The following is a 15,160-nucleotide window of genomic DNA, read 5'->3' as shown; positions in this document are numbered from 1 at the left end:
CTTAAATAGCTAATCTTTCATTCATTTATTGATTTATTCATTCATGAAACAGTTATTCAGAGACTTCCGTGTGTTAAACCACAAGGATATCAAGATGAATAAGACTTGGTCACTTTCCCAGGAGGTCTTACATTCTAAGAAGTGATACAGATACATACATAATTACTGAAGAGCAAAGTACAGATCGTGGCCTATGTGTAGAGTGAATCAAATACATAGAAAAAATAGGGTGAAGACTAACGGTGTCCTAGAGAATCAAGCATGGAACTCAAAGCACAGGAACATGGTCATATATAAAAACTATCACTTCACTAGAAAAGGAACAAAGAAAACATATTTCACATACCAGAAACATATGTCTTAAGACATAAGAGCTTGGGAAAATCACAGAATATTGAGGAAAGACTGGGGAATCTCTGGATCACTCAGGAAGTTCTGAGTAGTTGAGTAGGTTCAGTTTACTAAGTGAATGGTGAGTCAGCCTTTGAGGGACCTTGGATTATTTGGCACCAGTGATTTCAATTCTCTTCCATGATTGGCCCACACAGACCACCAACATTTATAGGCACCTAGTGGTACATAAATTACTCTTCTCCTGACAAGAAAGAACTGGCCCAGGGGGCCAGTATCTTAAGCTTCACTCAACATGGAGATGTAAGGTGAAGGTGTACAAGGATGCACAAACATACAAGCACGCACCAGGGAATGAGAGAATGGATATCTTGTCACATCTGTACCTACGCAGGTCGTACTGTTTGAGGGGCTCTGCTGGATGATGGGGAGCCAGTGAATGGATTTAATCTTGAGAATCAGATTCAATTTTCTTTGAACAATGATTCATAGAAAGAAAAGGACTTATAAAGGAGATCTCAGTGAGAAAATAGAATTTCTTTCTTAGGAAAGGGAGAATCAAAAGTAATAATAGGGGCTATAAAAAAAGAAAATATTTCAGTAGGGAAATGTCCATAATTGTAGAAGCAGACAGTAAAAGGGAATTATGAAGAGACTTCAAAGCCAACAACTATCTGTCACTTGATTTATAGAGCTAAGTAAAACACTAAAATGATAAAAATGTATTGGGTGAAAAAACTGGGTAACTATGAAAAATATATCACATGGGGAAAAAATTTGTCTAGAGCTATTTAAGAAAATTCTCAGAACTGTTTCTAGCCACATGCCTTTTTGAACATGATTTTGCCTTTCTGCAATCCTGTGTGCTTCATTAACTCCCAAAGAGATTCTAGATATTAATTATCTCATCATTTGAATATTACATACTATTGGAAAATGGAAAGCACTGATTATAGGCAACTTCTGATTTCAGAGATGTGGGCTCACCAGAGGAGCAAAACCCAGAAGTACAACCAAATAAAAATGTAGTGTAAGACACAGAAATCTCTGAATAACTGTTTCATGCACCAAAAACAGAAAACAGAAGTATGTTCAGGATTTTAAAAAAAAGCTTGTTTCATCCAGAATAAAATGATCCTCTAAATGAGCCCAGCAATACTGTCACAAAGACCTCCAGTCACCAGTGAATCTGAACAGACAGTAATTGAAAAATTACAAAAACTCTGAAAGGGCCTTCAGTAAAGCTAAACTGTAGTTGATAGCTGTAAGCAGCCGTTCCAGCCACTTACCCAGCTACTGAGGAAGAGGAGCTGGAGGGTTAAGGGCGTATTCACTGGAGTGAAATACAGTACTGTTTGTGTAGCATTCACGGAGCTAAGAAACTTTTAAAAAATAGACTATTAAAGATGAAAGCTAAAATAATAAAAGAAAGAAAGCCTGCTGCTTTCCAAAGATGACAAAATCAACACTAAAAAGTATAGGTATGTTGGGCTGCAGGACAGGAAGGGGATGGGAACAGGTATATCATAGGCTTTTTTGTAAAGACAGGTAAACTCTTGCAACCAAGTCCACACGTGAAGCCACAGTAGTGGTAGAAACTTACTATCATCAAAGCACTCCTACAGGGGCAGTGCATCCAGGGCCCTACGCAAGGATCAAAAACAACATTCAGAAGCCAGCAAGGTCCAGGGGATACTGTGAGAGTAGCCAGGATAAGCATAGCACTGTGTCTCAAGGAATACCACTGGAAACATTAGGAAAAAGTCACTTGTGCATTTTACACAAAGGAGAATGTGTTATGGACAAAGAAACCCTGTGAAGTAACTGAAAATACTAAAAAAAAAGACAAGGAGAGCTCCCCTGAGGGTTTGTGTTATTGGCAAGAAGTAGAGAGGACTGGGATATAGCTCAGTGGTACAGCACTTGTCTTGAATGCAATGGACTAGATCCTCAGAGCCAAAGAAGAAGAAGAAAAGAAAAAAAAAAGAGTAGAAAATAAAATCAGTGCCAGTTGAAAGCTAAAGAAATGGTGAAGGAGATTGTCAAGCAGGCATCTGTAGGTCAAGTGCTCCTGACTCCTAGCCTCCCCACCACCTAACTCCCTACCCCCATTACTACACAACAGCCATCCTGGAGAGAAGGAACACACCCCTCCCCTGTGACATACCAAGATTTCTGAGTTTTCTTTTCTTTTGTGTCTTCATTAAAATTTATCTTCCCAGAATAGAAAAAAATGTCTATAGAAGGTGAAAGTTCTAGGCTTCCAAATGTGGCCAACTAATCAATTCCCCCTCCTCCAAATTAGCTACTATTTCCAAATAGGAGAAAAACTGGTCCCAAGTTCAGTGCAATTTCCATATGGATAGATTTTTTTCTTGGGGAAAGACAGGGAGAAGAGAATATAAGAATTTTTGCAAATCATTATGTAATCCAAACCTGAGCAAAGCTTTTGACCTTTGGGAAATCATTTAGAAATCAGTTGTTGGGTGAAAATGTATGCTCAAGAGAAGATAATATTAGCTGCTCCTGGTTTACTGCATGTGGTCTGTGTACTCTGTAGCCATTATCTCATTTGGAATAATGACAGCCTGTGACAGAGTCATTGTTTCATTTTACAGATGAGTAAACTGAAAATTTCCCCAGCTCACACAGCTTGTAACAAATGGAACCAAGATTGGATTCCACGAGTTTTTCAACAGGCAGTAGTCAAAAAGATAACAAAATTCTTCATGAGTAGGTAAAGAAAAGAGACATTGGACATACAGTGGATTAAAACCAGAATTCATATTTAAATATTGAGTGACGATACAAATTAGTGACACAATGTAGAGAAAAATAATAGATATAGCCCACTGAAATATAAGTGGATGGGGAGAGGCACACCCAGAAACCTCACTCCAAAGCATCTGTCTCTTTCAGCACAGAACACTTTATAAATGAAGCTTATTATTAGAATAGAAGAATTTTAGAATCCAGTTTAAAAACTAACAAATTGTGAAAACAGCAACCAAATTTTTGAAAACTGTTTAATTTTAATAGCTGCAAAATTCCGTGTGGCTACCCAATGAGACAGAAAGACTGCATTATTAAAGTCTGGCTCAATACAATGTAAGAGAATATGACAAATGTGGGTATGGTTTTTAAACACCAAAAATGTAACTTCTGTTATGTTCTAAAAGACTAGCATTTCCTCCTTGTGCAGGACTGGGCCATTAGTGGTGAGGTCCCCCCTAGCACTGATTTTGAAGTCAGGGTTGATTTGGTGCTATGTGTTGGGAGGAGCAGGGAGGCCATCCTGTCTTTCCTGCTGGTGTTCACTGAGCTGTGAAAAGGACCCATCTGTCAGTTGTCCATTTATTCATTTAGCATCTCACATTTTGATCTATTGATTTTTACATGTCATGTGAAGAAGAAATCAGCATTATTCTTTTCTTTCATATTGCAATGTTGTTCCAAATGTATTTATTTTAAAATGAGCCTTTTGGAGGCTGAAGCAGGAGGACTGCAAGTTTAAGGCCAGCTTCAGCAACTTAGTGAGACCCTGTCTCAAAAAATAAAAAGTGTTGGGGATATAGCTCAGTGGTTAAGCACTCTGGGTAAAAAGAGAGAGAGAGAGAGCCTTTTCCCTCTTTTCCCCCTCTGATGACACCTTTGCCATGAATCATGTCGATCTATTTTTGAAACTCCATTATGTTTCATTTCCCTGTTGCCTGCTCTTGTGCAAAACGTATATGCTTTTGGTTACCACAATAATCATTTAGAATATAGTAAAGATATCTGGTAGCATTGGTTCTTCAATTTTGTTGTTCTTCAAGATTATTAATCTTGAATCAGCCTTTTCACATACATTTAAATGTTAGCCTTGCTATTAAACTGCTGACATTTTCAATGGAATTGTTTTGAATCAATAGATGAACTGTTCCACAGATCGATTGTTATCTGTACAGTATTGAGTTACACAACAATCCATGAATGTTTTATATTTTTCTGTTTCTTTTAGACATCTTTTATTTCTCTCAATTACATTTTGTTTTATTTAGTTGAAAATCTTTTTAGATTTATTTCATGAATAAAGATTTAATTTTTCACAGTGATCAGGAAGTTTTTAAGTACCAGAGTATTTCTTTGGATAGAGTTATAATTGCAATCATTGGCTATCAACATGGTTAATTATAAATGTAACAGAAATTTTTAAGAATAAATCCAAAGTATAAAATGAAATATTTATTAAAAAGACATCTCCCAATGAAACAGATGAAACAATTTTGTCTCAATCAGTTCATATAGTCATAGATAAATATTAGTTATTTTTAGAGCAAAATAGCTGTCTCAAGTACTTTTCATGTTTGATGGTAGTGTTTATTTATGGAAAACTTGTTCACAGGAAAAAAATTGAGAATGGAAAGAAGTTTATTACACCAATGTCAAGGAATTTTTTTCTATTCCTTGATTTCTCAAAATTTGGGAGGAATCTACCTTGTACAAGACACTGTTTTAGATGCCAGAAATACAGCTGTGAATAAAATAGATAAGATCGGACAAATCTTCCTACCTCACAAAGCTTAAATTATAATAAGAGAGTCTGACAATAATGAAATTGTGTAAATCACAAGACAAATAGTGAAAAGTACAAAGAGAAAAAGTAACATGGAAAGAGACAGGATGTGTGCAAAGGAGTCACATTCTAGACTGACTGAGGCATATGCCAAAAACTAGAATTGCCTTTCCATAGCCACAGGGGACGGGTTCCAGGACCCCACACATACCAGAAATCACAAATGCTTAAGTTCTTTACATAAAATGCCTAGTATTTCATAAAACGTATGCACATCCTCCAACATGCTTTAAGTCATCCCTAGAGTACCAATAATAAGTAATAAAGTATAAATAATTATTTTATTACATTGTTTCATAAATAATTACAAAAGAAAAATGTCTGTATACGTTCAGTACAGGCGCAATTTTTTAAAACTATATATTTCTATCTGTAGTCGGTTGAACCCATGAATGCAAAACATGTAAATATGAAGGGCTATGTAAGGATCCCTCCAAATAGGAATGTATTACCAAAAATTAGATATAGCTAGAGTACTACTAGTTGATGAGTCAGTTAGATGCTTCAATGTTTTTGGAAGTGAAAAATTGAAAACCAGCTACCTTGCCTTTTGTAGCTATTATTGTTACCAACAGCATCATAGAAAATTAAAACTGCCATTTTGTTTGGTAGGCTTTTACTTCCAGTGTTATACACCAAGCTAAGACTTCAAAAGGCTAAGATGAACACCTGTCCTTGCAAAATGGGTGTAAAAAGGATTGTAGAAGGAAATGAGAACCAAGAACCAGAATACTCACAGGTGCTTTTTCAAGACACAAACATATTGGAATTAAGGCTCTTGAAATTGACCACTTTTATCTTTTGAATATGGTTTGTTTGTCTTTCCAGAAGTTGTGTTGACTTTTGATTGCCGTGTAGTGGTGTTGGGAGGTGGAGCCATTAGAGGTGATTAGTTCATTTGGAAGGATTCAAATCTTTCTGAAGAGAAGACTGTTCTAAAGCAGGGCTGCGCCTATCACTCTCTCTTCAGCATACACTCAGTTGCCTTTCTGCTTTCCATCATGCAATGAAGCCGCACAAAAACCTCACAAGAAGCTGCTGCCACACCCTTGGGCTTTCCAGTCTCCAGATCTATGAAGCAAATAAATTCCTTTTCTTCATAAATTATCCAGTCTCGGGTATCCTGTGATAGCAGCAGACCACAATGCATGCCCACACACTATTTAGGATGTCTCGCACTCACCAGGGGCCCACCCTCCCCAGTTTGAAGGCCACTTGTCTTTTATTGCCTCCTCTTTCCCTCCCCAGAGTAAGACAGAGCTGGGGCTCCCTATCAGAGCTAGGGCTGCTTCTTGAACCTCCAGACTCTAGGTAGTTGCTACCAGCATTTATCATACCAAACTGTCATCAAGGAAAAGTGAACCATATTAGTTCTGCACACCAGTACCTGAGACTGAGGGAAGTAAGAGAGAAGTGAGAAGAGTTCATTTTGCATGATTATTACCAAACAAAGGTTAAAAGGTTAGAGAACTCCCATCAGGATAATGCAGCCCCTGCGACTGCCTGTTCTACCCTTCCAGCTGGAGCTATGGTGTCCTGGCACATCTCACTGGCCCCCTGTGCTTTATTTATTTATTCATTTATTTTCATTTTCACATGCTTGCTGAAAAGTGGAAGAGATTTGGAACTTCCAGAATCATAAAGAGACATAAAGAGAGAAACAAGGAATGGCCATAAAACCTGGCACTTGGGTGTCATCTGGCTTCTTGGATGGCTTTTAAGGTTCACAAAGTTATTTCAGTCAGGTGGTAGAATAGCCCCAGCCACCCTCTCTGGATGGCAGCAATGTTTTAGGACACTGTCAAGTCCCCTTGCCCAGCAGACACATCATGGTGCCCCTGTGGCCACTCAGTGTGCTCTGATCAGCCCGACAGTGGCCTGTGGGTTGGCACAGCAGGCTGGGCCTTCTGAAAGCTTTGGAAGGGAGATGGCAGCAGATTAATGACACTGCAGAGCAGTTACACTAGCAGAATTTAGTTGCCAGCTACCTCTGAAATAACTGTTCTCTCCTAAAAGCTCTCATTACAGGGAACAGGTAGGGGGTGCTGCAAAATCTTCTCTGCCTGAATTAGGTTGATGTTGAGACTCCATCCCAGCTTTTTTCATATAGTTCATATCACAAAAAAACAAATCACCAGGTAATGGCCCAATTGTGGAGTCCTTCTGGACCTAGGCAATGCTTCCTGAAGAATTTATTGCTGGACTTGACAAATAAGCACCTATTCGAAAGGCCTAAAAACTACATAACAGGAACAGTGATAGACCAGAATGCAAGTCCAGAATAAATACATCAAGACTGAGTGTGGCACTCAGTAGTAGAACCATTGCCTAGCATGCACAAGGTCCTGGGTTATATATCTCCTGCTAGAAGCAAAAAAAAAAAAAAGAGGAGGGGAAATGTATCGATTGGTCCTCATCTCCCTGAGTCTTTCCTCTGAGCCCAGTGCAGGGTTACAGGGCTCTGTGATTCCTCAATTCAGTGACAACTCAGCATTCAACATGGCTGAATGTGAAGTAAAAGGCCTGCTTTCTGGTTAATTATTTGGTGACTATAGTTAATCCTGGAAGATAAACAACAGCTTGAGTGCCCCCCACCACCAAAATGGCATATTTCAGCATTAGATGTACAGAAGCTAAAGGCTAAACTCCAAATCTGAGGTGTTTAATCTGAGGCCATTGAATGCAAAGAGCTCTGAACCCTATGAAATAACAAGGAAATTATTTAATCGATAGAGAAGTATGCATTTTTTCAAAGGTATTGCATAAGTTTCATAGAGTTATAAAAGAGACTCTTATCCTAAAAATAATAGAAATCATGGCCAAACGCTTGTAAACCTCATAATTGTTAATCCTCCTCCCCTACGTGATTCATAGAGGAGTCAAAGTCCCTTGCTTACTACTTCCCTGGTACTGGAGATGTAATTGGGGAAATAAATACATCAAAGATCAGAAAATTTAACTCTAGTGAAAAAAAAAAAAAAGAAGTAATATATTTCTCAGCTCTTACCAAGAGTCAAAAGGCATTGTCTTTTTTAGATTTAACTCTATTTTTTATAGTTGTAGATGGACAGAATGCCTTTATTTGTTTGTTTTTATGTGGTGCTAAGGATTGAACCCTATGCCTCTAAGAAGCATGTGCTAGGCAAGTGCTCTGTCCCTGAACTACAGCCTCAGCCCAATAGGCATTATCTTCTATGCTATATACATTTTGTTAATCTTTGTAGTAAACCTATTAGAAGTCATACTAACCATTGTGGAAGAATTTATTTTTCAAAAATGGTCACAACAAGATTTTGTATTTACCTTCCCCATCAAGAAGTGGAGTCTCTCTGCCCTTTTCTTGTGCCCTAATCAGGCTTGGTAACTATCCTGACCAGTAAGAGTTTGTGGAAGTAACTGTGTTTCGGGGCTAGATCATAAGAGGGGACATAACTTCTGCTTGGCTCTCTATCTTGGGTCACTAGCCCTTGGAATCCAATTATCACACAACAAGGAAGTCCAGGCCACATGCAGAGACTGGAGTAGAGAGCAAGGAGGTCTTCCGCCCTCAACCCCATTTTGAGCAGCCTCCGGGAACCTGTACTAACTTGCCAGCTATGTGACCAGGGCCACCTCAGAAGTTGCTCCTCCAGCCCTGCAAAGGGAGCAGAAAGAAACCTTTCCTGCTGAGTCCTGCTCAAATGGCCAATTCATCAGCAAAATAGATGATATAGATGTTCTAAGCCATTATTATGGCCTGGTGTGATTTATTATAATAGATAACTAGAGCAAGCAATTTGCCCATATGGGCTAGTAACAAGTTGAATAATATGCCCAGGTTCCCAAAAGCTAAATGTTAAAGCTAAAATTCAAAACAAGATGGCTGATATGTAAAATCAAGTCGAGAGGATGGAGGAAAGAGTTTTACCTATGTATGTGGCTTGTGTTTCTTGAAGTAACTATGGTAAAATGCTTACATCCACTTAATCCTCATGATGAAATCATAAGTGTCTGTCCTTTTGAGTTATGTGATTTTATAAGTATTCAAAGTATTTTATAATTTAAAACTATCTTTTCAAAGATAAAAGCAAAGAACACATCAATTTTTTAAATATGTGTAATTAAAATCAAACATGCATGTAACTAAGACTCAGACATGAAAAGTGATTTCGAGATTCAGATGCACAGAAAATTTAAAATTTTACCAATGAATATACAAAATCTAATTTTCAAAATTAATATATGTATGTGCATATACATATGAGGAATAAATAAACTAGAATATTTTTATGGTGAGACTGATATTGAAAACAAAAAGGACTTTAACATGGAAGAATACATTTTCTCTCTTGCCTTATCTTTATTACTCGGGCTTTGAAGAAATAATTTGTAATTATTCTGTTTCCTACAATGCTTGATAGTATTTTTATGAATGAATTTTCTATACTTATATATGTAGGTAGGTATATATATATATATATATATATATATATATATATATATATATATATCTCATTACATTCAAGTTCAATTGAAAAAATTAGACTATTCAACAAAGCACCCAAAAAAGTCAGCTTTCAAAGATTTTAGCAAATTTTAATAACTGAAAGATTTAAAAAGGAAAATATGGAATTTTATACACAAAAAGAGGACAAATTAAAAAAATAAGAGCTCAACTGTTATATAAGATTTGGTTTTCATTCTTAGAACTTTCCTTTGAAGCAACTTGATGAAAAAATAAATCTTTTGGTGGAGTTCCTATTTTTAATCAGACAAATTCATATCCTGAACCAGAATGAAAAGAAGATAATTTGAGAGAGCATCTGTATTTATGGAAAATAATCATCAATGATGAAATTGGTTTTTTGTCTTGTAAAATTTTTGACAAAGAAAAGATACTGCTATGGAGGAAAATATTTGAACTAAAATTATTACATATATTCTACATTTAACACATGTGGTTGGCATTTACCAGCACCAACAGAGAGTATTTCTTCAGCAAAATAGTATTGTATAGCAATACACTGTGGCACACACCTATAATCCCAGTGACCCTGGAGGCTGAGGCAGGAGGATCACAAGTTTGAGGTCAGCCTCAGCAACATACCAAGTCCCTGAACAACTTAGAAAGAACCTGTCAAAATAAAAAAAAAAAAAAGCAAAATTAGAAGTCTGAGGATGTGGCTCAGGAGTTAAGCCCCTCTAGGGTTAATCCCCAGTTACCCTCCCACAAAAAAAAAGTACACACACACACACACACACACACATACACACACACACGGTTTATTTCAAATTTACTAATCATACAAGAAAATCTTGAAGAAGGTTGTAAATAAATTTTTAAAATTAATCATATACAATAAAAAATTAAAAATTAATTATATACAATAATATTAAACATATATTTAAGTACATATAAATATACATAGGCAAATTATGTTTAATTTATTTGTATATTTATATTATATTCCCAAAATATCATTGATATGTTGCATTAGAAACAAAGATGATTAAGAATCAAAAACTATGATTTTATACCACAAATTATTCTGACAATATTATTTTAATGTCCAAATGATCAATACAAAAATAATGATTTTGTTAATGTTTCATTTTAATGTCCAAATTATCAATATAAAGATGTATTCTTTTCATTTTGCTTTGATGTAAAGGGATACCTTCTTTGTTTTTAGAAATAATTTTGTCTTAATATGATTTTTAAATTGAACTATTTTCTTCAAAAATATATATAATTTCTGACACCCTCTCTAACTTCCAAAATGGCCCTGTAAATTATCTCATTCAATTTTTAATGAACATTTGCCTCCTTCTAAAATACCACCCGTTGATCCACAGGATAAAAAAGCAGATTTTGATGACATATTCTAATTTAATAAAAACCTAGTTCAATCTGAGTAGGGAAAACTTTTGTCAGTGTCTCAGATTGGCTCTGTTCTCATAGCTTCTCTCCTTAAGGTGGTGTTTGGGGAACTTGGTGACCTGATAGGAAAAAGATAGGCATCAGGCTCCTCTTCCCTGCAGGGTGGGTACCTGGAGATGTCCCTAGCCATGTGATTGCCAGGTTTTCTACAGACTTGCAAAACTCCCATCCATGCAAATGAGCTGGCAAAGGTTTGATTGTCCCAGCCTTACTTCATCTCCTCCAAAGAAAGTAAAAAGGATGGACTGGGTCAGGGATTGGCAAGAGCGGTTTCAGTTAATCAAGAATTCAATAGAAATTCTAAGCTAATTTCTCTCTCTCTAAACCATAGTTTACTGAAATGCCCATTTTGAATTGAGGATATGGAACAATATTTGAATATTGTGTATGCTAGTATGCATGCCCACACACAACCCCCCCACCACACACACACATCCTTGACAGTTCAGTGTTCTCATATGCCTATATACCTGTTAATATTAAAGTACCACCATACAAGCAAAGCTTGACTTTAAATAATTAATGTTTTCAACAGACTATAGAACAAGAGAAACAAAGAATTGAGAAGAAAAATACTGAGGCTTTGATCTAAACAGAAAGAAATTAGAAAGACTATTATAGAGACTAACAATGTCTAGAGATTGTAGTGAAGGCAAGACAAGTTCCATGTTACCAGGGAGGACATGACACCTTGCAAAAGGGTGATGTCATTTCTTAGGAGTGGCTTGAAGACAGAAGGCATGGAGATTGAATATATGACTTTTCAAAAGCCTTCTTGATGCAAAGAATAGTTTTAAGGGGACAAATGGATTCTGGCATCAAGTAGAAAAAATACCTCTTCATAAGTAGAGGAAAGGGCGTGACAAATGAGTCATTTAAATCTTATGCTAGTTAATGATACTCCATTATCTACTGAAACCAATAGCAGCTGTGATTTTGGGAGGTTTTGAGAGCCCAGGTGATTTATGTGTTTCTTAAAATTCACTATGCTCACCCCTGTTTTCTCTTTTTGGTCATTGACAATGTTTTTAGTAGTCCTTTATACTAAATATGCATTTTCCCATTTTATGGTAAGCAGATATTTTGTGACTATTTTGTGTGTATTCTACTTTAAACATTTAGTGTTACATTTATTTTTACTCACCCATTTATTCAACTTGGGCTGTTATATTTTCAGTTGATTTCATAGGTGGACTTGATACACACTCCTACTACCAGGATCATGTTGAGTTAAAGCCTGTTAAACCTGTAAGTAAAGGTGTGATGCTATAGAAAACATTAATCCTTCTAACCTGGCCAAAACTAACCCAAAGTGAAGTAATTTGGAGCTACTACTAATCATTGGTTTACTTTTCCACTCATACCTAAAACACACCTTTCACATGTAACCCGACATCATCATTATTATTATTCATTCCAGAACTGAAGTAGTGACTTGGATTATATTTTTTTAAATGAAATTTTTGCTTTGCTTTCCTTGTCAATAGTTGATTGCATATCACATTGATTTCAAGTTAAAAAAAAAAGATGAGACTATTTGTTCTGCATAAGGGAAGACTAAATATATGTCTTAGGGTATCACAGCAAAGCAGACAGAGGAGCGAGACCTGGGTTTGAGTCAGGATCTGCATGGATGGTCCCAGGTGACTTTCCTGACATCTCTGAGACTTGTTCTATCATCCATAATATGACTTCATGGGGGGAGGATGGACTATATGGGACAATGTACATAATATGTACACATATATATTATTGTTCTTTGTACTCATGTATTTGACTAAAGAGTTCAGAAACAAGTTTTCTACATCCCTAGAGGACATGCAAAAAAAGTCTACAAAAAAAAAAAAAAAGATGTCACCTATAACTGAACCAATATCAGTTGAGAATGAAGAAGAAATCTTGGTCACCTGATAGTTAAATACTAGAAAACAGGCAAGAAGATTCTGTGACTCCATTCCTTGGAAACTCTAAGTAGCAAATAAACAACTGTGTTAAGTAACAATAGTTATCCTATGCTAAGCATTTGGCCTATAGTAACTCACTTAATCTTCATAAAAATACTGCACTATAGTAGCTGAGATTGATTATGAATAAGGAAATGGGGGCTCATAGAGATTAGGCAACTTTCTCAATGACCCACCATAAGTAAGTGGTTGACTGGGTTGGTTACTGAGTGATAAACCTGGCCTGATAGTGCAGATGTGCTTAGATACTCCTCCTATTCTTGAAACTCACTGCTTTATAATTTCATAGTGATAGAGGAAATCATGTAAAACAGCCACTGGCATAATAAACATGCATGAAAGATTTCCCCTGCTCCCTTTTTTCACAATTCCTGCCCTAATCTGCAACCCCCAGCCTGCATCTATGGGGATGTAAGCCCTAAGAAGACGGTACTGGCTCCTCCACCTCCCCAGGGTGAATGCATTTTAGTCCTGAAGAGTGATATAAAGTAAACATAGCTCACAGGCTGCACAAACCAGCACTATGTCTGTCATATGATAGATGTTTAAATAAATTTTTGGTTTCTTAAAGTAAATCCAACTTGGAGAAACATTGGCCCTATATAACATTCCAGGAGCAAGTAGTCACCGCCTCATTACTCATGCTTCTGAGCACTCATAAATGATGTACTCCAAAAGTTGATATTTGTGGATTTGGGGAGCTTGGCAGGGATTTTGACAATAATAAGGATGATGGGTGCATTGGAAGCGAGGACTGAAACAATGCCTCATAGTGGCTAGGAAAGTCTTCCTATATTTTTATACGATATGAAGATGATGAATGGTTTCTTTCATCTTACTGTGGAAAAAAAAAACTGCAGAGAAATTGCAATATGAAAAATGATGCAGTGTAAGAGAGATCATTCTATTAGGGAGGGTTATTAAGAATTTCGATTGATTAATGTTGATAATGGAATCTACTTCCTTGAGTGGTTTTAAAGATTGGACTCATATATAGCTATATACCTTAAAAGGGTGTTCTGTGGTATGCCCAGGGCAAGTGACTCCCAGTTAGGTTCTCTGAAGTTCCTTCCATCTCTCTGAACCAAGAACACATAAAACATCCTTTTCTGATCACCTACAAGGCTTTGATCAACTCTGCTCTCTCCTCAAAGGGTTTTCTCAACACCCCTATTCACTGCTGACCTCACACCTTTTAGCTGAACGTAACACAAACTCCAGGCTACAGAAAGTAATAGAACAAGTTTCTGCTTTGACAGATTATGCATATTATCATGTCAGATGAATATGGAATGCCTTTCAACCATGAAGGGAGTAGGAATCTGTGAGATCAAACTAAACCTGAATTGAAATCATTGTGCATGAAACAATTTAAGAGGTCTATATCTGTTTCTCACCGCTATGCAGATATTGCAGCATTTATCCAGTCAGTATCTATCAGCCTGCTTGATTTCTTTTAATAAGGCCTTTATGTTGGATTCCATTGAACCCAATTCCATGATACCATCTCACACCCCACCCCTGAACAGCTTGAAGAACTAGCCAACCTGCTGTGGTAAATTGTTAGAGGTGGAGTGAACCCTGGTTTTTAACTTTCATTAAGCCTCTTTTATCTCCATGGAATACAAAGCCAGGTTTTATAAGGAAGCCACTTTGCTAAAGGAATCAGAAAATTCGTGGCATATTCCCAGGCACGTACATATGAACACGTAGCTTTCAACTTGAGATGAATAGACACAAGCCATACTAGATAGATCATTCATAGGTAACACAGCAGAAATGTACAGGGAGTCTGAATTCTCATGTTTCAGTGTCAGATTTCCCACGGACATATTGTGGGTGAATAGGTATACTGGAGATACAGCTGTGATAGTGGTGAGGTGGCTCACATGAGGGTTTGGTCTTCTGTGCTTTGTCTCTTTCTAAGATAATGATATCAAGCTGCCAATCCCCACTGATGAAATAAGTTGAGTTAGTTCAATTTACACCCACGGACTGATCACCCAGGCATTGTCCTGGGTGCTAGAGACATAAAGATAAATAGCATTTGAAATTGACTTCCAACAGCTAATGATCTAGGAGAAGAGACTTACATAAAAATAACTAAACCCAAAATTTTCCCCAAAGCAATTCTATATAGAATGAGAAATGGCTACTACACCCTTGGCAAAGAAGGCTCCACTGGAAGATGAGGCTGACATTAGAAAGAAGAGACGGAGTTTATCAAAGAATACATAACAGTCACTTTGGAAGACAGTTTGGCATTTTCTTACAAAATTAAATATACTCTTACCATATGGCCTAGCAATT

At 36.8% G+C, this 15,160-nt stretch overlaps 1 protein-coding gene across 1 annotated transcript in view; it reads left to right on the top strand.

Moving 5' to 3' along the window:
• Nkain3 (sodium/potassium transporting ATPase interacting 3) overlaps positions 1-15,160 on the top strand; it is a 319,499-nt gene that overhangs the window by 279,668 nt on the left and 24,671 nt on the right. The window contains exon 5 of the mRNA XM_076835763.1: positions 12,064-12,134. Within this exon, the coding sequence (XP_076691878.1) occupies positions 12,064-12,134 (71 nt within the window). The remainder of the gene's footprint in view (positions 1-12,063; positions 12,135-15,160) is intronic.

Source organism: Callospermophilus lateralis, chromosome 16, assembly GCF_048772815.1.
Source record: "Callospermophilus lateralis isolate mCalLat2 chromosome 16, mCalLat2.hap1, whole genome shotgun sequence".
In the NCBI taxonomy this organism is placed as follows: Eukaryota; Metazoa; Chordata; class Mammalia; order Rodentia; family Sciuridae; genus Callospermophilus; species Callospermophilus lateralis.
This window is presented reverse-complemented; position numbering and strand designations above follow the sequence as displayed.